At 51.6% G+C, this 22280-nt stretch overlaps 6 protein-coding genes across 6 annotated transcripts; 4 read left to right on the top strand and 2 right to left on the bottom strand.

The window, feature by feature from the left end:
- Positions 1–329: 329 nt before the first annotated feature.
- On the bottom strand, positions 330–2068 carry N7473_010153 (uncharacterized protein; the record flags this gene model as incomplete). The annotated part of the gene is made up of 6 exons (XM_057156092.1): positions 330–482; positions 574–700; positions 785–1122; positions 1235–1301; positions 1408–1507; positions 1762–2068. The coding sequence occupies 6 exons, from the start codon at positions 2066–2068 to the stop codon at positions 330–332; spliced, it is 1092 nt and encodes a 363-aa protein (XP_057004747.1).
- A 2737-nt stretch (positions 2069–4805) lies between these two features.
- Positions 4806–7328, top strand: N7473_010154 (class I SAM-dependent methyltransferase). The gene is made up of 2 exons (XM_057156093.1): positions 4806–5983; positions 6094–7328. Exons 1-2 carry the CDS (start codon positions 5505–5507, stop codon positions 6983–6985), a joined length of 1371 nt encoding a protein of 456 aa, XP_057004748.1. The 5' UTR covers positions 4806–5504; the 3' UTR covers positions 6986–7328.
- Positions 7329–9317: 1989 nt separating this feature from the next.
- N7473_010155 (Set1-mediated histone H3-K4 methylation subunit Swd1) lies at positions 9318–10995 on the bottom strand (the record flags this gene model as incomplete). The annotated part of the gene is made up of 5 exons (XM_057156094.1): positions 9318–10383; positions 10453–10593; positions 10656–10744; positions 10808–10869; positions 10926–10995. 5 exons carry the CDS (start codon positions 10993–10995, stop codon positions 9318–9320), a joined length of 1428 nt encoding a protein of 475 aa, XP_057004749.1.
- Positions 10996–11802: 807 nt separating this feature from the next.
- On the top strand, positions 11803–17308 carry N7473_010156 (DNA-directed RNA polymerase II core subunit RPO21; the record flags this gene model as incomplete). The annotated part of the gene is made up of 5 exons (XM_057156095.1): positions 11803–11931; positions 12017–12173; positions 12265–12335; positions 12400–17231; positions 17290–17308. The coding sequence occupies 5 exons, from the start codon at positions 11803–11805 to the stop codon at positions 17306–17308; spliced, it is 5208 nt and encodes a 1735-aa protein (XP_057004750.1).
- A 686-nt stretch (positions 17309–17994) lies between these two features.
- N7473_010157 (ubiquitin ligase complex subunit HRD3) lies at positions 17995–20882 on the top strand (the record flags this gene model as incomplete). Its single annotated transcript, XM_057156096.1, has 4 exons — positions 17995–18187; positions 18256–18390; positions 18471–20396; positions 20470–20882. The coding sequence occupies 4 exons, from the start codon at positions 17995–17997 to the stop codon at positions 20880–20882; spliced, it is 2667 nt and encodes an 888-aa protein (XP_057004751.1).
- A 187-nt stretch (positions 20883–21069) lies between these two features.
- N7473_010158 (putative DNA repair protein Dds20/Mei5) lies at positions 21070–21912 on the top strand (the record flags this gene model as incomplete). The annotated part of the gene is made up of 2 exons (XM_057156097.1): positions 21070–21753; positions 21820–21912. The coding sequence occupies 2 exons, from the start codon at positions 21070–21072 to the stop codon at positions 21910–21912; spliced, it is 777 nt and encodes a 258-aa protein (XP_057004752.1).
- Positions 21913–22280: the final 368 nt, after the last annotated feature.

A 22280-nucleotide genomic window follows, 5' to 3' on the forward strand; every position in this document is an offset into this window, starting at 1 on the left:
TTGCTACTGAATGGAACATTGCCACCCATCGCTCGGGGCACTTGCTCTTAAAGCTAGACGCTTTTTCACTCAAGGGAATATTTGTTGGGCCAGATGTGCTGTTTCAGTATCTTGACCAGGACGAAGGTTTTGGCCCCCAAATTAAGAACACACATCAATCACCGAGAACCACGTGATGAGTCGTTCGGCCCCGAAGCTTAGTCCAGATCTAACCTTAGACAAAACAAAATAAAGAGTCATCAGTCACATTGCTATTCTAATTTTACCCACCGTCCCAACTCCCCATGCTACACAAGACAAACTGCAATCAGCCGCAGTATTTAGCAAAACTAATACGGTTTAAACCGATCCTTCTGCTTCTTGTCCTTGGGCCGAGAAATCTTTCCAGATCCAGCCGGATTCTGAACATCCTCGTCACCCCCATCAACCGGTTTCCAGGCCCGCACAAAGCCGTCCTCACCACAAGTAAAGACGGATTGACTCTGTGACACACCCGAGACATTATATTAGTTACCCGCGTAAACACTGGACGCCAGGCTTGATGCCAGTCTTCAAAGTTCGGCTGAGACATACCTGTTCATCCAAGTAGACCGATCGTACGACCTCATCGCCGTGGGCGCCGGGTAAACGCCAGAGGTTATCTAGGTCAAACCGCCATGTCGGAGTTGACACGAGCGGAATCAAATCCAAACGTTTATCGCTGCGGGCCCCAGCAGGGGGAAAAATTAGTATTTCGACTACAGCAAGATTTTCCTTCACCGGGGTATATGTACTGTACACGTACATCTTATTACCAGCCGCAATGTACGGCCCCTGCGCACCGAGACACAACTGCACGACGTACTCGCAGCCCAATGGCTCGCGGACGTCGTCGAAATGCACGGGTTCGGGCTCCTGTGCAGAATCATCGGGATCAGTGGCCGCGTGGATGGAGAATTGCTCGTCGTGGCTGAGGGCGTAGATGGTGCGCTCGGAGAGGAAGCCTGCGTGGTGGACGGAGCCGTGGTTGATGACTTGCACGAGGGCTTCGTCTTCGTCTGCGATTGTCGTGTCGTAGACGTTGACGAGTCCGTCCGTGCTGCCGGATAGTAACATGTTGCTGCGAGTCGGGTGGTATTGAAGCTGTGTTACCGCCGCGGTCAGATTAGTTGTAATTTCCGAGATCAAAGAGGCGTTGCGTGCGGGTTTGCTTGAATAATATCTAGGGTGAGAAGGCAAAGGGAAAGCTGTTTACCTCTGTGATATCGTCGTTGTGGCTTTCCACGTATTGCAGCCTTGGTGCCTGTGGAGATCTAATATCCCTGTTCGAGGTTGTTAGCAGTGAGAATCGGATGTATCAGTGGGGGCAGTTCAATCAATACGATGTGAAATCGATCTCCCTGTTGACCGTTCCAAGAAGACACTTACCAAAATGCAACTACTGCCTGCGAGGAGAGAAGTTCGGTTCCTGCCACGATCGTGTTGTTCTCTGGATTGCAAGCCACCGAAAGCACGGGGGCATGTCTCGCTAGAAACACATAGAATGATCAGCCAATCTATGTCAAGCAGATGACAAAACTCCGAATGACTAGACAACGTAGTCCCTGAGACGAAAGAAAATTGCCCGACTCCTTTCAAGCCCACTCGAAGATGCAGCATAACTCTAATCGCAGCTGGTACCCGCAGAAAATGTACCAGAAACCTCACAACCCCCACCGTGAAGATCAAAAAAACACTCAGAGCAACAAATCAAAAAAGATAAGATCAATCAGCCAAACTCACCCGTTTCCATCTCCACAACCGCATTACCAGCCCGCACATCCCACAACTTCACCTTCCCCTCACGACCACCAGTCACCAAGAGCTGCGACTCACCCGCCGCATAACTCCTTAGCGAAGTAACGCCGGCATCATGAGTCTTATTCGAGATCACCGAGACACGATCGAGAGTCGCAGCATCAAAAACACGCAGCGAGTCATCCGAGCTAATCGCGGCAAAAATACCAGGCGCCGACGCCGCGATCGTGTAGATGTAGGTCTCGGCTGGTAGCGACAGCGACGACGCGGCGGTTGCTTTCAATGTATGCATCGCGGAGAGGAAATGATCGCGCGATCTCCTATCTCCGCGGCTATTGCGGTTGCTCCTTGCTGCGATGGTCCTGTATGGAGTACAGTAGTGTATCAAGCGAGAATCCTCGTGAACTGCGGGTCGGTCCTTGACTGGTCACAAGGTTGTGACTGATGGGGGGTAGTTGGATTTTTTCCCCAGGTTTTTCTGTTTCTTTCTTAGGAACGAGAGCTTGCAGCGGGGGGTGTGATGGCTCTGTCGATCTTGGTGAGGTTAATTGCTACTGGTTGATCGGGGCGTTTGGCTTGTTATTTTTTGTGGTTGGTGAAGAACAGGTTGGTATACACCTGTGGAGGAATTTCGAAGCCAAGAAAATTTTCCCTTTTGGTGACGTGGGGCTTGAGGTGCCCTTCCCGTGCCTTACTGCTACTACTGTGCTGTACAAGTTACTTGGGCATCTTACAGATCAGAGGACTCTTTACAACTTCAGGTTAATATTGACATCAAAATATAGTGTAGTCTGGCATATTTCAGGAAATATGTTATCCGAGAAGGTAGAACTAAACTCGTAAAATTAGGAGAACTAAGCAAGTCCATAATTAAGATCGCCATGCGTTGCAGCTGCAGCTTGGGGTAAGACTTGCACAAACATGATAAGTAGGATCTACGGAGTGCAGAGGGCGTGAATCATGTTTGACTTCTTCAAAAAGAGCCTCTAAGTTAGTGCATCTTAACATCGCGGGCCTGATTATCACACCGTCAACATGCATATTATGAGGAGTCAGCAGGGCACATCGCAAGACGGGAGATCAGCAGAGCAAATCCCAAGAACAGCATAAGGCAAGCGACAAAGTGGGGGTTAAAGAGGGAGGTGTTCGCAGGTCAACATCGACCAAATTTCCAGAGGCCATCGGGAGATCCGGAGATCGGGTAACCCGTACACCGTCTCCTGCAAGGGAGGCCTCTCGACCAGAAGGTGGTCCGTGAGACGGGGAGCAAAGTGACGATGATGGGGAGCTCCCACAGCGATCCGCTAATCAGAAGAAGGGTGATCGGGTTTTGCCCGTCTTCATGATCTTGGAGACTGCCAGTTTGCCAGTTTGGGGGATGTTCGGGGGCGGAGAGGATGTGGAACCGACTACGGAGTAGGGTACCCTGAGTCTTAGGCTGCCCTTCGGCCGCACTTCGGCCAAAATGGGGAGATTATTCTGTACTATCCCTTAGCGAAGCGTTACAAAGTGATGGGTCTGAACGAATACTCCGAGGAGTTCATCGGAGTATCATATGATTAGCATTGCACCGAATCCTCCGTACGAGAACGAGAAAGGGGGTGAATATTTTAATACAGGTCCAGTTATGGTCCGGACCATCCATGCGAAACTTTAAACCAGGGGTGTCAAGTCGACAAAAGTTGATACATAAGAATGATAAGCGGCACTGCCCGATCGACGCAGCGCCTGAGTCAGGGTGTCCGATTGAGGTGGGCCGGGCAGTACCAGCGACCTGGTTGAAGGAAAAAGGAAACGCATCAGCATGAGAAAAAAGGGTCGCCCAAAGCGCCTTGGGAACGAACCAGGAGGCGCGCCCATCCACGAGTCCCGGGGTCCGCCTGGTGGTGATTCGTAGTGTCGCATTGACCGATCCCAGGGCTGTGGGAAGCGACGAGGGTTGGGGTTTTGGGGAGGGGGGATGCAGTGATGCAGGGATTAGGTATCATTCACAGCCTGAGGAACTCATTGTCTGATGGCGGCCATAGGTAAAGGTCTGGTGCTAACTTAGTTATATGGTTTGCTGACAGAGGATCTCCCAAGAGAGCCTCTCGGCCACCCCGATGAGCTTACCCAGGTGAATGCGATTCTGCCATGGAACAGCCCGACTGTTTGGGGAAGTCCAGAGAAACCGGTATGGAAGTCAGAGCTGACTGGGCGCCACGCTGCGAAGCTTCTCGGCGTACCCATTCCACTGGGTACTGGGTTGGAGTCTGTGCTGCGCAATCGTTGCTTTTTGATGTTGCCTCTGTGCCACGTCTTTCATCTGGTACCATCGTCCCTATTTTTCGTATCCCGATTCTGTTAATCTCAACAAGTGTGGGATGTTTTGGTCTTTGTGTGTCTTGGATCATGAGTCAGTTCTTACCAATTAAGGACCAAACAGAATCATCATTGGAGGCCCAGACGGTCCGCGTCCCGCGCGGCGTCGGTGGAGACTTTGATGGTCGATCCCGGGTTGGCGCCCGGCCCCAAGGAGGAGGGAATGCGATTCATTGGATAATGGATCATTGGGAGGAGTCGAACCAGATCCCAAGGGAAAGACGATGCCCGACAAGGAAGGAGTCGACTTGTTCTCGAGGCGAAACTGAACTTGAGTCAAAGACCAAGTGACCAACCGGTAGACTTCCACTTCTTCCAGCCCCCTCTTCCTCCCCTTCAACTTTAAGAGGGCATGGACCTAAAGATGATGATGTTGGTGGTGTAAACCCGAGACTCTGGATCAGTTGGATTGGGTTCAACCTTCAGCAGGTATGATGCTGGGGATCGACGATGGGATGACGATTGTAAAAGCTGTATATACTTGTAGTATTGTATAATTTCCATTCTACTATACAGTAGTAAACTATGTATCAATTATACAATCATACTCTGTACATGTAGGACAAACCGTATTGCGGTTTTTGCTACAATCTATGCCCGATCAGCTGTTAGTGTCAGCCTCTGTGCTGCTCGTCTGCACTTCTGCATCTCTTCTCCTCTTCCCTTCTCCCCCACACACACACTTTACATCCTTCTACTGTCGCTTCAATTTTATCTTCCTCTCTTCCTTCCTTCCCTCTTTCGTTTTTCACATTCTCACTCTCTAGTCCAGCTCTTCTTTTTGCTTGACTCTCCCACCCCACCCGTGGACCCCAAACGGAACCCAGCCAGCGGCTACACAACCTTAAAACCCTCGGGGTCGCGTTCTTGTCCGTGGTTCTCACCTCCATCCCTCTCCTCTCGTGAACCACCCTTGGATTGCTCAGTCTTGGTCTTTGAGTGGTGACGATACTGCTTTCATCTCCTCTCCATTCCACTCGGTCAATACTCTTTGTGATCGTGGATTGTGGAGTGTTGACCCGCCCAGCCTCTCGGCCCAGTGCTGCCAACAAAATCCACTTGGTTCGCTTGGTTCGCTTGGCCGCTCGGAGCAATTCGTACTTTGGCATCGCCGCTCCTCCTTGCGTGCTGTCTTTGCCTTCCTGCATCAACGTGCTGCCTCGCCGATTTCTTACCTGTGGTGTGGCGGCTGGGACAGACAAGCTCGATTGATGTTCTGTTTCTGAGCCCTGCTTGCGCTGTGCGATCATTGATCGTAGCTACCCTTCCCTCCTCTCCGTCGGCCTCGGTCCCGACGTATACGAGACAATCGGTCCCGAGACGATTCCACCCCTGATTCTTCGGACAATCGCCTTTACCACCATTGAATGTCCAGGATGTTGACCGACGAACAGTCCGGTCGAAACCGGCTACCGCCAATGTTGACCTCCCCTCCACCGCCGAAAAGACACAAGTCCGAATCAACTCCCGCGAGCGATGCCGGTCGCCCCTCACGATATTACCACTCTGGATCGGTGCCCTCGAGCCAACGGTATCATTCCTCGTCCATTCCCGCCAGCGACCGCTATGGATCCTCGTCAATTCCTCCCAGTGAGCGCTATCAATCTTCATCAATTCCGGCCAGTGATCGGTATCATGGTCCCTCGGTCCCAGCCAGTGAACGAGCTCGGTCGCGCCAAACCTCAACCGCCATGGATATCTATATGATTACAGACCGGAATCCCTCGGACAAGGATGGCGATCGAAGAGTTGGCCGTTTTCTCAGCAATGGTTCGGTCGCATCACAAACATCACAGGCCTCTCGCGCCTCTGGCTCATCACCGCCCATCATAGTCTCCAATCGCAAGTACGTTTCCCCTGCAGAATACAATGATATCTGCCGCCGAGCTTTGCTTTCTCGGCTACGCAGTCAAGTATCGTGGAATTGCTGAACTGACAATCCTCTCTTACATGCAGAATCCCCGAAAAGTACCCTCCGTATAAAGAAAATAATCGCATGTATCATTCCTACCGCAAAGGCACCTACATGCTACCCTGCGACGACGAAGAACAAGACCGCCTCGACATATTCCATAAGCTTTTCACGGTCGCCCGAGTATCAGATGGCTTGATATATGCACCACATCCCAACAATTCTCGCATCCTGGATTTGGGTTGTGGGACTGGAATCTGGAGTATTGAAGTTGCCAACAAATATCCCGATTCATTCGTCGTTGGTGTAGATCTCGCCCCCATCCAACCACAAAATCATCCCAAAAACTGCGATTTTTACGCTCCATTCGATTTCGAAAGTCCTTGGGCCATGGGCGAGGATTCCTGGGATCTCATTCACATGCAAATGGGAAGTGGCAGCGTCTCCAGTTGGCCCAGTCTGTACAGGCGGATATTCTCACACCTGCGCCCGGGCGCATGGTTCGAACAAGTTGAAATCGATTTTGAACCGCGCTGCGACGACCGATCGCTCAGTAATCTCGCCCTTCGTCACTGGTACACAGCCCTGAAGCGCGCCACGGAGTCAACGATGCGTCCGCTAGCTCATAGCTCTCGCGAGACGATTCGCAATCTGCAAGAAGCCGGGTTCACGGAGATCGACCACCAAATGGTCGGACTCCCCTTGAATCCTTGGCATGATGATGAGCACGAGCGCAAAGTCGCCAGCTGGTACAACCTGGCCATCTCGGAGAGTGTCGAGACTCTCAGTCTCGCACCCTTCAGCCGGGTGTATGGTTGGCCCATTGAGAAGATTAAACGCCTTGCGACGGACGTGAAGACCGAGGCTTTCAATAAAGATCTGCGCTGCTACAACATCTTGCATATTTACCAGGCTCGCAAGCCACTCGCCAACTAAAGTATTCTTCTCTAGTGATGATTTACGAGTGGAGGTGGTTTCCCACGAGACTTGTGGGCGATCCACGGCTTTGCCATGATGACGACTTGCTATATCTGTTCAAAGTCTTTTCTTGTTGCATGTTTTGCATTGAAGTGGCGTTCGGGCTGGATCCGGAGGGTTCTTCATTTTGTTCTTCTATTTCCATGTTTGCGGCTTGTGTGGTATATACCCAGGTGGTCTCACCTAAGCTTGTGGTTGAGTTTGCTATGTCTGACGATATGTCAATATGAATATTCAAGACTCGAACGAGTTTTCATGTAGTCTCTAGGGCTGTAAATATGTCCACGTAGTTATGATCTTTTTGTTTGGAGCTGTGGGGTAATCCATTGCTCGAGAATCAGCGTCATGTCCTCGCTATGTAGCATGATTCGAGCAGTGGGCCATCGGTGTAAGTGGCCGAGTCTGTGTGGCAGACTGCAGGTCGCGCCGACTCGAAATATTGAATACATCTTCAATCGGTTGAAGACTTCTATCCCACTACAGTACCTACATATGTAAAGCCCTGGAATATTTGAATAGAAGTTAGAAAGATTTATTAATTAAAGCTCGAGAAAATATTTCCTTGTAAATTATAGCGTAGACCTATATGTTATCCAGTAATTACAATAACCAGAAAAATATTCCTGTCCAATTAAATCCTAAGCACGCAGCGCAGTCCTCGCGAAGAAAGCACTTTGCTTTGTCTTCCTTTGTCGTCTGCATCCATCCGGTTGCAGGGCTCATTATATTTTCTTAAATCGTTCGGATCAGCATCACTCAAGGCTCAGTGGTTTAGTCGCATGATACGTCCTTCGGGCCTGCCCGAAACGAGCATCGTTTCCTGTCTGGACGTGACCCGGGTTCAATTCCCGGCTGAGCCCATATGTGATACTTTTTTTGGTTTTTTTTTTTATGCCACAATCACCACCGGCAGACGATATTGTTAATGGAGATATTCTATTATTGAGTCTTGAATTACTGCATTGGAGAAATTTTCTTTTGATGAAGACCCAGAGTCGCTGATTTGTTCTGCGGCTTAAATAGTAAGTTGGACGAAGGCGCTCCATCCCTTGTACGTGGCCAACCTTGTATCCTCACTAGGTACCACCGACCGTGCACCTTGCGAACGTGAACACGTAATAGTAATAGTGTCTGGGCTCATTGTGTATGTGGAAATAGCTCTTGATTACGATTCATGTCTTTTTCAATCGTGAATAAAATCCAGTTGGCTCCTTGGTGACTCATTGGGGTGAGATATATATCTCATAAGCCGGTCATATCTGCAGAGGTAGGTTGACTGCTCAGTAATAGCCCACTCAGGATCGGACTGGGATACAAAATCAGAGGATCTCGACGCATACTGTCCTCAATCACTAGAAATCAAAATTTATGAATGCTTATCAACTGGTACAATGTCTATGATCAAGTCATTCCGTCTACCCGCGAGCCAACACATGCGAGCTATAGCACATGACCAAGTTCAGCCATTGAGAGTGAACAATCCTATATATCCAAGCTTTGCCAATGGATGTGTTTGGAGCATAGAAAGAAGCCGAGAAGCATATACAGTCCTGGAGGCCCTGAACAGTACCTAGTTGACTGATTACCTTGACCGGTCACAGCGTTGGTGGATTTGGCCAAGGAGCAAGACTTCCGAGGGCCAGGAAGGTATATATGTGTTGGTAGGAGGGTAGATTGCTGACAGTCAAAGAACCATCGATTCCTGGTTGGCGAACGTGTTTGAGAGCCACCGAATCGCGCCTTAAACCGACGACGATGACGAGGCGCGACTTAAATGTCGTGACGGAAAAAGTCCTCCAAAGACTTTAGGAACCGTATTTTGCAGACTAGTATGAGTAGTATAGAAGACAGCCGAAAGCAAGAAGGCCAAAAATCCCTGGTATATGACTGGTGTTACCGACATGCCCATCAGAAAGAAATGATCATGGTAGTCCTTCTTCCTGTCCACCCTTCTTTGCTTGATGTCCTGTTCTGAGGCATGGTGATGTGGTACGATTCAATGGTTTAATGATTGCCACGGCACGCAGATGCTCTCGAAGGGAAAGTCACTGTACAGTGGGAATGCCATTTCAGATGAAGTACAACGCAGTTAAATCACTAGTTTCAAGTATGTCATCTGGCGAACCACTGCCGCATCATAGAAGAAAAGGGCAAAAAAAGCTCGAGCCTACCAAAACGCCGTTCCAAATCCATGCATTTCAAACGCCATCCATATGCAAATGATGTCTGTCTAGTCCGCGTAGAGCTAGACCGATGAACTCATGAAGAAAACAACAATCGAAACCACTTTTTACCGCCGGCGGTTCCTGCCTGCGCCACGAGCGACACCATTTGCACCAGATTTGGTATCCTTCTCGGCATCTCCATCACCGGGAGTACGACGGCGCATTGTGCCCGGTCCCACTGCGATAATATCCTCTCCGCTCTCGCTATCCGAGATATCCAGAAGGACCGGAACACTGAATACGCCGGACTGCTCTGCATCGATGGTGTCCTCGGCGCGATCCAGAGTGATCACGTCGGGCTCCTCATCTTCGAGATCGAGCCGACGTTGATGCACCTGTTCGGCTGGATGAACGTCGAACTCATCTTCGCGCTCCACGTATTCCACGTTTTCCTCAACTTCGCCGAAATCTGGAGCTAGGGCAGACCATTTTTGGGGGCTAATAATCGACCATGTATAGATGCAGCCGGACTCCAGACCACAAGCGACTACCATAGGCCGCGAGGGATGCCATTCGACCACGCCGAGCTCCTCTCGTGGACCCTCGAGAATCTTGACTAGAGAGCCATGGCTGCGCTCCCAGACGTAGATATCTGGGTTCATGAAGGTAGTTGCGGTGACAAATTCGCCAGTTGAAGAGAATGTGACGTGATTCCAGCTTAATCTGTTGACGACATCTTGGAATTTGTGCTCCACTTGTAGTTTGATGGCAGACGGCTCGAAGTCAATACCAAGCTGGGAAAGGTCAGGCATGAGGACAGTGCGAATAACACGATCCGAGCTGTTGACCAGTAAATCACGCCCGTTGTTGGCAAGGCGGGCGAGAATGACGACTCCATTGCACAGACGCATGGAATGGATTGTTGTGCACGTTTCCGTCTCAATAATGTTGATCCAGCCCTTGGAGGTGCCGCCAATGATGTGGTTGCCAAATGCCGTGAATATGGTGACGCAGGTTGAATGCTTTGCGTCTTGCGCTGCTTGTTTGGCGGCGACGGCGGGATCGACTTCTTCACCGTTTGTAGGCTGAGGGCGGAGGGGTGCGGAGGGGAGAATTCGCTTGATTGGTTTTGGAGAGGAAATATCAACGAGAACCGGTTGGTCTTCAAATAGGGAGGCCACGAAGAGGAGGCTAGATAGCGCACAGAGATGATTAGCTCACAGGAATGTCGGTAGGCAATTGGAGGAAATAATGCCATACTGGTTGAACGGATGCAGCTCCGCAATGTACACTGGCGCCTCGAATCTGACTGTGCGCACGCGGGAGCCATCCTTCAAGTCCCACAATATGCACTTCCAGTCTTGCGACGATGTAAGTAGGTACCGGCCATCTCGAGACCAACTAGTGGGAAGAGAAGATTAGTCTTATGTTAGCCTACCAGGCGAGATGTCATACAATCATACCTAAGTGACTGGATCTGCCGAGTATGACCCTGGAGCTTGCGTGCGACACCATTGGTCTCAATGTCAAAGATCACGACAGTGCCATCCACCTAATGCGCAATAGTTAGCTTCAATAGCTCCATTTCGCTCTGCATATATAGAGGCGCACGAACTCGTCCGGATGCTAGGTAGTCGCCAGTATGGTTAAATCGAAGACATGTCGCATGACCACTCCCTAGAATGCTAATTAGAGCATGCCAAAACATATACAAGGAGAGAATATCCACGTACGCAATTTCTCTGTCAGGGTATCCGGATAGTCCTGGGCCAGGACGAACGGGTCAACAAGCGACAAATTCATGGCGGCGGATCAGCGCGAGATCGAGTTATTTTCCAGGATCAAGATCCCCAAGGCCTGGAAAAAGGCCAAGAAGCTGGTGGCTCGAACATCCAGCACACAGTGGAGTCTTATGCACACAAAGATGGGGTCGACACGACCCAACAATAGAAGGTTGTTTTTCCATATCTGCCGCCTCTGCAGATTCGCAACGAACGGAGTCGAATCGGAGGCGGTGAGCGTTGGGTTTATACCGCACCCACTCGCTGCCTGAGTCTCCAGGGCTGTTGCCTGGGCCGGGTGTTTTGCTACTTGTCACCGCCTAGATTACGGGACACTATAGACACCCTCTGGCGCGCTAAGTGAACAGAGGGAAAACTCGAGCCCCATCAACGGGTGAGGCAACCTTCACCAACTCCCTTTCAACCTCCCCGACACGCCCTCCCCATCACCTCACCATCGAAGAATATCGCGTTTCCCATCGTGATATTTCTTCTGGAGACTATCTACACGCGATCATCAGCGACTCTTCCCTTTTCTCTCTCCTTTAAGGGCTTCGTGACGTTCGGGGACTCCAGGTCGCCGGCGCCCTCGTGGCAAGGGCTGCCAAAGGCCTCAGCCGGCCAGCTGCTTCCACACCACCTTCGTTTCATCGTCGCCTCGTGTGATTTTGACGTTTGGTCGTCTACTTAGCCTGTCTCTTCAGTTTTTGCGCCTTAACGACCTCCAGATCTCTCGTTTTCCCCAGGTCCGCGTTCCGGCTTCTCTCACCTGCACCCGTCTCAACTCCCGGCATCCGACCAGCTTTTTGCGCATCGAGCTACCGCAACCATGTCGAATGTTCACTTCCCCTACTCCAAGGCGCCTTTGCGCACCATCAAGGAGATTCAGTTTGGTCTCTTCGCCCCCGAAGAGATCAAGCGCATGAGTGTAGTTCATGTGGAATATCCAGAGACGATGGTATGTGCCTCACTTCTGATCTATCCAAAAAGCCATCAAATAAATTTTTGCGAATGAGGTTTCTAACTTCTATCACTTGATACAGGATGAGCAACGCATGCGGCCTCGGACTAAGGGTGTTAATGACCCTCGACTGGGCACCATCGACCGCCAGTTCAACTGCGAAACTTGCGAAGAGGGACCCAAGGAGTGTCCTGGACACTTTGGTCACATTGAACTGGCATCTCCAGTCTTCCATATTGGTGAGTGATTCTGCGCCGTGATCACTTCGGGATCTGCGGCGGTGTTCCCACCTTTCTTTCATTTGACTGACTTTCTCCTCCTTTCCAAAAGGTTTTGTGACCAAGATTAAGAAGCTTCTGGAGACTGTGTGCCACAACTGTGGAAAGATCAAAGTTGGAGCGGTTAGTCATCCCTCATGGGATGGCAAATCTTCTGACCTTTTCGTGCTGACATTTTTGACTTCAGGATAACCCGAAGTTCTTGGAAGCCATCCGCCTACGAGACCCGAAAAGACGCTTCGATGCGATCTGGAGAGCTTCGAAGGATATCAACGTTTGCGAGACCGACCCGTCCCCCGATGATGAGGAGTTCCAAAAGGAGGGCAAGAAGCGCTATTTCCACGGTGGGTGTGGTAACGCTCAGCCCACGGTGCGCAAGGAAGGTATCACTCTTGTCGGTACCTGGAAGCCCAGCAAAAGCATGATGGAGGACGACATGACCGCACAGCCTGAGAAGAAGGTTATCACTCCGGCGATGGCCTTAAACATTTTCCGCAACATCTCCCATGAGGATGTTCGAATCATGGGTCTGAGTAACGACTATGCGCGACCCGAGTGGATGATCCTTACTGTTCTCCCCGTCCCACCTCCAACTGTTCGCCCTAGCGTTGTGATGGGCGCTACCAGCGGCGCTCGTGGTGAGGACGATTTGACTTACAAGCTTGCGGAAATTGTCCGCGCCAATCAAAATGTTCAGCGATGTGAGCAGGAAGGTGCACCAGAGCACGTCATTCGTGAGTTTGAATCGCTTCTTCAATACCACATTGCCACGTACATGGACAACGATATTGCGGGTCAGCCCAAGGCCATGCAAAAAGGAAACCGTCCGGTCAAGGCGCTGCGCAGCCGTCTTAAGGGTAAAGAGGGTCGCTTGCGTCAGAACTTGATGGGCAAGCGTGTCGACTTCTCAGCCCGTACCGTCATTACAGGTGATCCTAACCTGTCTCTTGACGAGGTCGGTGTGCCATACTCCACGGCAAAAATCTTGACCTACCCCGAGGTGGTGACTCCGTACAACATTGAGAAGCTGCAAAAGCTAGTCTCTAACGGACCCAACTTCCACCCTGGTGCTCGGTACATTGTTCGAGACACTGGCGAGCGAATCGATCTTCGTCACGCCAAGCGCGCCGGCAACCAGCAGCTGTTGTACGGTTGGAAGGTCGAACGCCATCTTGACAACGGTGATGTTATTCTGTTCAACCGACAGCCCTCCCTGCACAAGGAGAGTATGATGGGCCATCGCGTCCGCGTTATGCCCTTCTCAACTTTCCGTCTGAACTTGTCGGTCACGACGCCTTACAACGCCGATTTCGACGGTGACGAAATGAACTTGCACGTTCCACAGAGTGAGGAATCGCGTGCGGAACTGGCCGAGCTTGCTTTGGTCCCGAAGAATATTGTCTCTCCTCAGCGTAACGGCCCTCTTATGGGTATCGTGCAGGATACTCTGTGCGGTATCTACAAGATCTGCCGTCGTGATATTTTCCTTACAAAGGATCAAGTCATGAACCTTATGCTCTGGGTTCCCGACTGGGATGGCGTCATTCCTCCTCCCGCGATCATGAAGCCTCGTCCCCGCTGGACTGGCAAGCAGATGATCAGCATGGCTTTCCCCACTGGTCTCAATCTCGTCCGCGTCGAAAAGGATAATGCGCCGATTTCCGAGAAATTCGGCCCTCTCAATGATGGTGGCCTGCTCATTCAAGGAGGACAGCTGCTGTACGGTATGCTTTCCAAGAAGACCGTTGGTGCCAGCGGTGGTGGTGTGATTCACACCATCTTCAACGAGTATGGATGTGACACCGCAGTCAATTTTTTCAATGGTGCCCAGACCATCGTCAACTATTGGCTTCTGCACCACGGTTTCAGCATCGGTATCGGTGATACGATTCCCGATCGCAAGACCATTGAAAAGATTGAGGAGGCTGTTCGAGAACGCAAGCAGGAAGTTCAAGAGATTACTGCCAGTGCTACAGATAACACCCTGGAGGCGCTGCCCGGTATGAACGTCCGTGAAACTTTCGAGAGCAAGGTCTCCCGTGCCTTGAACAACGCTCGTGATGAGGCTGGTGCTGCCACCGAGAAGGGGTTGAAGGATCTGAATAACGCCATTCAAATGGCTCGTTCTGGTTCCAAGGGTTCGACCATCAACATCTCCCAGATGACTGCTGTTGTGGGTCAGCAATCCGTTGAGGGCAAGCGAATTCCATTCGGATTTGCGTACCGCACATTGCCTCACTTCACCAAAGACGACTATTCTCCTGAATCCCGTGGCTTCGTCGAGAACTCTTATCTACGTGGTTTGACTGCTACCGAATTCTTCTTCCACGCCATGGCTGGTCGTGAGGGTTTGATCGATACCGCTGTCAAGACTGCCGAAACTGGTTACATCCAGCGTAAGCTGGTCAAAGCCTTGGAAGAAGTCATGGTCAAGTACGACGGTACTGTCCGTAACTCCTTGGGTGATATCATCCAGTTCATTTACGGAGAAGATGGTCTGGATGGTGTTCACATTGAGAACCAACCTGTCGACATCATCCGCTGCTCCGACGAGAAGATGCGTCAGCGCTTCCGTGTTGATGTCATGGATAGTGAGATGTCCCTTGGTCCCGAAGTGTTGGAGCAGGCCAACGAGATCGCGGGTGACATCGAGGTTCAGCGCTACTTCGACGAAGAGTGGGAAGCCCTGCTCGAGTCTCGTGCGTTCCTCCGTACTGTGGCCAAGGAGGATGAGGAGATGATGCAGCTTCCCATCAACGTGCGAAGAATTTTGGAGATGGCTCGTTCGACGTTCCGCATTCGTGAGGGCACGATCAGCGATCTGCACCCTGCCGAGGTTATTCCTCAAGTCCAGGCCCTGCTTGATCGTCTGGTCGTCGTTCGTGGTGACGATCCTATCTCAAAGGAGGCTGATTACAACTCGACTCTCCTGTTCAAGGCCCAGCTTCGCTCTCTTCTCGCCTTCAAGCGATTGGTCGCCGACTACTCTCTCAACAAGCTTGCCTTCCAGCACGTTCTCGGCGCCATTGAGAACCGTTTCGCTCGTGCTGCGGCTAACCCCGGTGAAATGGTTGGTGTCCTTGCTGCGCAAAGTATTGGTGAACCCGCCACCCAGATGACACTTAACACATTCCACTTTGCTGGTGTGTCGTCGAAGAACGTCACCCTGGGTGTGCCTCGTCTGAAGGAAATTCTTAACGTGGCAACCAACATCAAGACCCCGTCCATGACAGTATACCAGGAAGGTGACAACACCTACCAGAAGGAGGGCGCTAAGCAGTTGCGAAGTCTTGTCGAGCACACCAGCTTGCGGTCTGTCACCGAGGCGACTGAGATCTACTACGATCCGGATATTCAGTCCACTGTCATTGAGAACGATCGTGATATGGTCGAGTCCTACTTCATTATCCCCGAGGATGTTGAAGGCGACCTGGCCAACCAGTCGAAGTGGCTGCTTCGTATTGTCCTCAGCAGACCCAAGCTGCTTGATAAGGGACTTACTGTCCAGGACGTCGCCGAAAAGATCAAGAAGGCGTACAAGGACGATATTGCCGTCATTTTCAGTGATAACAACGCCGACGAACAGGTCATCCGTATTCGTCAAGTTCAGTCTCACAAGGATGATGATGACGATGATGATGTCGAGTACGACGTAACTCTCAAGAAACTCGAACAGCACCTGCTCGACACCCTTACTCTTCGTGGTGTTCCCGGTGTGGAGCGTGCTTTCATCAATGAGAGAAGCAAGGTCCGCGTCACAGAGGATGGTGCTCTGCTCATGAGCAAGACTGATCCTCTTTGCAAGGATTGGGTTCTTGAGACCAGCGGCTCTCACCTTGCGCCGGTTCTCGCTATCCCTGGAGTTGACGCTACTCGTACCTATTCCAACCAGTTCATTGAGATTTTCGAGGTCTTTGGTATTGAAGCTGCCCGTACTGCCGTGCTTCGTGAATTGACCCAAGTGTTGGCCTTTGACGGTTCCTATGTCAATCACCGTCACTTGGCCCTTCTGGTCGATGTCATGACCGTCCGTGGTTACTTGACTCCCGTCACTCGTCATGGTATCAACCGTGCCGACAATGGTGCTCTGATGCGTTGTTCATTCGAGGAAACAGTCGAGATTCTGTTGGAGGCTGCCGCCTTTGGCGAGCTCGACGACTGCCGTGGCGTGTCGGAGAACCTGATTCTTGGACAGATGGCCCCCGCTGGAACGGGGGAGTTTGACGTTTATCTGGATCAGAACTTGCTGAACACGGTTGTTTCGAACAATGCCCGCTTCGCTCTGATGGGCGGCGTTGGTGCAAAGGACGCAATCATTTCTGATGGTGCGGCCACCCAGTATGATAGTGGATCGCCCATGGCCAGCACTTCGTACATGGTCGATTCTGATCCCGACGCAAGCTTCTCGCCCATCCGACAGGGTGGTGCCGAGTCACCTGGAGGCCTCTCCAAGTACCAGCCTGCCGATGGCTTCGGTGGATTCAGTCCCGCCGCCGGTGCCCGCAGTCCTGGCCACGTCTATTCTCCGACCAGCCCATTCAATACTAGCATGGCCTCTCCAAGCTGGTCGCCATCGTCGACTGCTTATTCTCCCACGTCCCCTGGTATCAGCAGCCCGGGCTTCACTTCTCCTCGTATGTCGCCAACTTCGCCATCGAGCCCTCAGTTCGTGATCACGTCTCCGGCCTACTCGCCATCGTCGCCTGCTGGGGCCTCTCCATCGTACTCCCCCACTTCGCCGACTTACAGCCCATCGTCCCCCAATTTCAGCCCGGCCTCGCCAGCCTTTAGCCTGACGTCCCCCGAGTACAGCCCTACTAGCCCTGCGCTCGGTGGCGGTCGGCACTTGTCTCCCACGTCCCCTGCCTCTCCTACCTCTCCCAAGTGGAGTCCTACTTCTCCATCTTGGTCCCCTCCGCAACCCGAGGCATACTCGCCGACGTCTCCCAAATTCTCTGGCTCTCCGACGTCGCCCGCGGCTGCCTACAGCCCGAGCTCGCCGGAATTCCACAGCCCGACGTAAGTCCATCTTGTCTCACATACAACTGGAATATCGTGACTAACATACCATGACCAGGTCTCCGCGCCAGAAGTGAGGACAGACACGGCTTGCCTAGCTTTGGCGCGTGCTGTACCACTGTATCATCATCAAAACGTTCCAATAAACTACAAAAAAGAGTTATTTCGCAGCTGACGACTCGGAATTGGATGTTCATCTTTTCTGCTTCACGATGTGGGTGACTCGCTTGTCGCCCAGTCGACTGTATCTGTTTTCTTAGCAATGCTGGTGAGCCCTTCGCCGGGCTCTCTATTTTCATCATTTTTTCTTCGTCCATTTCCTACGATGCCCCAGCTCCAGCTGTCATTGCCGTTTCCGAAATTGAGAACGACTTTGTTACCCCCCTTTTCGCCGGTGGTCATGGATGCGTCCCTCAGTGTCTCCCGGGGGCCAGGCCTAGGTCTTAATTGATCCCAAGGTCTCGTTCTTGGGGGAGGCTACGTGGAACACTCCGTGGCTGTCCAAATGTTTTTCCTTTTCTTTTTGCATGAAGAGCGCACTGGGGGTTTTTGTATTTGATTTGATTTTCTCCCATGCTGTACACAGATTCTAGGGAGTTGAATAAAAGAAGTTTAATGATAAGCTGTCCAATGATTAATAACGTAAATGATGCAATTACTCCGAAGGTTATCATAAATCTCAGTATGCATCTCGAGCTGTCCATGCTTAATTCATTGTGTTGGTAGCCTGTTGTAGACAAGGCGGTGATTCGCTGTCGGCAGAATGAAGCTCCGCGGTTTAGCCAAGTGGCCCGTTGGAACGGAACTACATCACCGAGAGCCATGCGCTCCAACTGTCTCACGTCCTTTTGTCTCCGACCCCCGACAGAGTCGCAATGCGATTCTTCCAATCTTTGAATTCTCAAATATCACAGGCATCATGAGGACGCCGTTGATTACCGTCTTGCCGGCCCTGCGTGAGTTCCCCTCGCTCTCCACTTCTCGTTTCCGGGGGTTGTCATTCGGTGCTGACTCCGCTTCCTAGTGCTTCTACAGACATGTGCAGCTGGGCCGACCCAGGCTCCCTTGGGAGACACTTCATCCACGGAAGTTTCGGGAGGCAATGAAAAACCGGAGTTCTTGTTTACAGAGCCAGAACCAGAGCCACGGCCAATTAGTGGTGAGTCTCGCCCAAGAACAGTCGCACGTGCAGCTTCAGACATAATGGTCATACTAATATCTCTCAATATCCTGTGGCAGAACGAGTTGAAAATGCCTGGAACATACTCCGAGCAGCTAAGCCGGCTGTTCTTAACGTTGATAAACCCACCGGACTCATTGGATACACACTACATTACGGTCGCGAGGCCTTTCGGTTACTGTTTTTGAACGGGCCTGCCCCTGATAAAGCTGAAAGGAAGCTCAGCCCTAAGGTTGCACATGCGGTCGAAGAGCTTAAGGCAGCAGCAGATGAAGAAGCGGACGCGGACGCGATGTTTCTTCTCGCGGAGATGAACTTCTACGGCAACTTCACGCATCCGCGCAATTTCAGTGCGGCATTCCAGTGGTACCACGACCTGGCTTGGTTGACAGGGAACAGTACAGCACAGTCCATGGTTGGTTTCATGTATGCGACTGGTATTGGTGACGCTGTCGAACGAGATCAAGCAAAGGCGCTGATGTACCACGAATTCGCCGCGGAGGGAGGAAACACTCGATCGGAGATGACGCTGGCCTATCGCTACCATTCTGGAATCGGGACGCCAAAGAACTGCGAACACGCCGTCTTTTACTACAAGAGGGTCGCCGACAAGGCTATTGCATATTATCGATCCGGTCCACCTGGTGGTCATGCCATGGTCAGAGAGTCCTACCGCTGGGCGGATGAAGAGGGTGGTGTTTATGGAGAAGGCGCTAGCGTGTCGAGCTCTGGGCACAATGCGCGAGACCCTAGCCATGCCGCCACCGAGGCCAGTATTGAAGATGTCCTTGAATACCTTGATCTCATGTCTCGCAAAGGCGAACTTAAGGCCACGTTCTCTCTGGGCAAGATGAACTACGAAGGAGCGCGTGGCTTGCCTCGCAACTTCAAGAAAGCCATGAAGTATTTCAAATCTGTAACGATACGTTACTGGAACCAGGATGGCTCTTTCGTTGCAAACCCTTCCCACGGGCTTGACAAGTTAGCTGCCAAAGCAGCAGGACATATTGGCCTGATGTACCTGCGCGGAGAAGGCGTTGAACAGAATTTGGGCAAGGCCCTAATCTGGTTCCGACGCGGTGTGAAGAATGGGGATGCTCTCTGCCAGCACCAGATGGGACTAATGTATCTCCACGGTTACGGAGTACCCCAAGACGCTTACAAGGCGGCCTCGTATTTCAAGTCCGCAGCTGATGAGGATATCCCGGCCGCAGAGACTCGACTCGGCGCTCTTTTCCTGGACCAAGGAGACGTGGCCACCGCATCTCGATACTTTGAGCTCGCCGCGCGTTGGGGATGGATGGAGGCATACTACTACCTCGCGGAGATGGCCAACTTTGGCGTCGGCAGACAGCCGCACTGTGGTGTTGCAGCGGCGTATTATAAGCTGGTCGCTGAGAAGGCGGAAATGGTTCACTCAGCCTTCGCCGAGTCAAACGACGCATACGAGAATGGCGACAAGGAGCGGGCTCTCATTCCAGCCATGATGGCTGCGGAGCAAGGATATGAGCATGCTCAAGCTAACGTGGCATACCTCCTTGACGAACAGCGCTCATTGTTCTCGTTGAGTCGCATCCTGCCATGGGCCCAGAGGACTCGAACCAAGCTGCTACGCAATACGGCCTTGGCTCTGATTTACTGGACTAGGTCAGCCAAGCAATCTAATATTGACTCTTTGGTCAAGATGGGTGACTACTACTTGCGCGGAACTGGCGCCCTGGTAGATGCCGAGAAGGCCTCGACATGTTATCACAATGCGGCTGAAGCCCACCACAGTGCACAGGCGTACTGGAACCTAGGTTGGATGCATGAGAATGGTGTTGCCGTGGCGCAAGATTTCCACATGGCCAAGCGCTACTATGATCTTGCTTTGGTAACCAACCGTGAGGCGTACTTGCCCGTGAAGCTTAGCCTCCTGAAGCTGCGGGTGCGGGGATACTGGAACCGAATCACCAACGGAGATATCAATCCCATCCGCGATGAAGGTAAGCGCGTACAATCGGAGGAGAATGTCGCCTGTCAATGTATACCCTATCTCTGACTGATTTGTTTCCACAGATACGAGACCTCGACGTTCTTTCAAGGAATGGATCGAGGCTTTCATTGAGAATGACGCGGCCGACTATTACAACGAGCTTTACGAAGCCCGCGAAGATGACGAAGATTTCATGGGCGTCCATGCAGAGCATGAAGACGGGTATTATGATGACATGGACCTTGACATCGACGATAGCGTCCTTGAGGGTCTGCTCATCGTTGGGTTGGCCGCGACTCTTCTCGTGCTGGTGTACATCCGTCAACAACAGCAGCGAAACCGCCAGAATGCGAACGCTGCCAACCAGGGTGGCAATGCTAATGGCAACGCAAACGCAAACCCCAATGCCAATGCGAACAACAACGACCGTGGCTTCTTCCCACAGCCTGGTGACCCTGAATTCGGGCAGTGGGTGGCAGGTGGAGTGGGCCATTAATGAAAGAAATTGTAATGTATGGATCTTAAGTGTAGATAAATGTCACCTGCATAGCTTCTTATCGATAAGACATCTGGAGTTGCTCATCCTCACCTTCATCCTCATTTCCACCCTCGTCGTTTTCCTCTGTATCACGGATCTACCCCCTTTCCCCTTCACTTGTGTCCTTCCTTTAGCCCGCCTCGCAATGGAAGATAATCATCCTCTAAGCAAACGACGTCGCCTGAACGCGGCAGTCGCTCTCTCTCGGCCGTTCAAGTCCCCGCTGCGCAAGCCCGAGCCTATTGAAGATGCGTCTCAAGTATCACCTCGCACACCCGATGCAAGCGGAACGGTCCAATATGAGGCCTGTAAATCCGAAGCTTTTACTCCAGGCCCTGAACTGACCGCATCATCGCCAACATCGTCACAAGGCATGCGGCCAGTGCGACCTACAAATCGCTCTGCACTGACCACGCCAGCGCAGTCGCCTCTTGCAGACCCCGAGCTCTTACGTTTGCAGAAACAGGAGCGCATTCTACAGACTCGGATTGCAGCTCTACGTGAAGAGCTCAACGTCGCAAAACAAGCACTCCGCATTGAGTCATCAAGCAAAGATAGCGAGCTTGAGGGGTTGATCACGAAATGGCGTCATGCCAGTCAGGAGGCCGCTGACGAGGTGTTCGCTGGTGCCCAGGAACGTGTCACCCGAATGGGTGGCCTGACAGCGTGGAGAGAGCGCTCGAAACGTGATGCATTTCAGTGGGACTTTGAGGAGGAAGAAAAAGAACATGCGAATGAGTACGGGCATACTACGAATTGGGGTCTGGGCGATGTCTTTGCGGGGGAGAAGAATAGCTCAAAAGCGCAGGAGGAGGAGTCTCATGATGAGGTACAAATAGGATCAATGTGGCACTTAACTAATGGATGTGCGCACCGGCTGACTAGCATACTACAGGAATTTACTATCGAATTCATGCTGAAGACGCTGAATATTGATCTCAAGATCATCGGTTATGATTCGGCAATGGGGAAGTGGATCCGAGGTTGAAAGGAAGATGACTGCCGATATTGGGCGCATCGTGAGTATGGAGTATTTGGGTGTATCAGTTACTGTGGAGTATGTTCCTTAACTTCTTAGTCTGTGATTATTCGTGAAGTCCACATCTCATCCATTGCCAGTGGCTCATGAAGAATGTTCAATGATATGGTATCTTAAACTTCTTCTACTCCGCTAGTGATCTGACCATTTCCCTCCTTTACTACGAGGATTAATCATTCAATCTTGCACATTGGTTTTCTTTATCTTCGGCTATCAATGGACATGATGTCGGCCTCGGAACTCGCCCGAAACCTTCTTATCAATGGCAAAGCAGATCGAGCCGGTCCATCTCCGCTTTCCCCCGCACTCTACACGTC

Source organism: Penicillium subrubescens (assembly GCF_028828155.1).
Source record: "Penicillium subrubescens strain IBT 31985 chromosome Unknown utg000007l_segment0_segment0, whole genome shotgun sequence".
Classification (NCBI taxonomy): Eukaryota; Fungi; Ascomycota; class Eurotiomycetes; order Eurotiales; family Aspergillaceae; genus Penicillium; species Penicillium subrubescens.

Coding starts and splice junctions, on each gene's coding strand:
- N7473_010154 (XM_057156093.1), top strand. CDS start 5,505: ATGTCCAGGATGTTGACCGACGAACAGTCCGGTCGAAACCGGCTACCG. Junction 5,984..6,093: donor ATCATAGTCTCCAATCGCAA/GTACGTTTCCCC, acceptor TCTTACATGCAG/AATCCCCGAAAAGTACCCTC.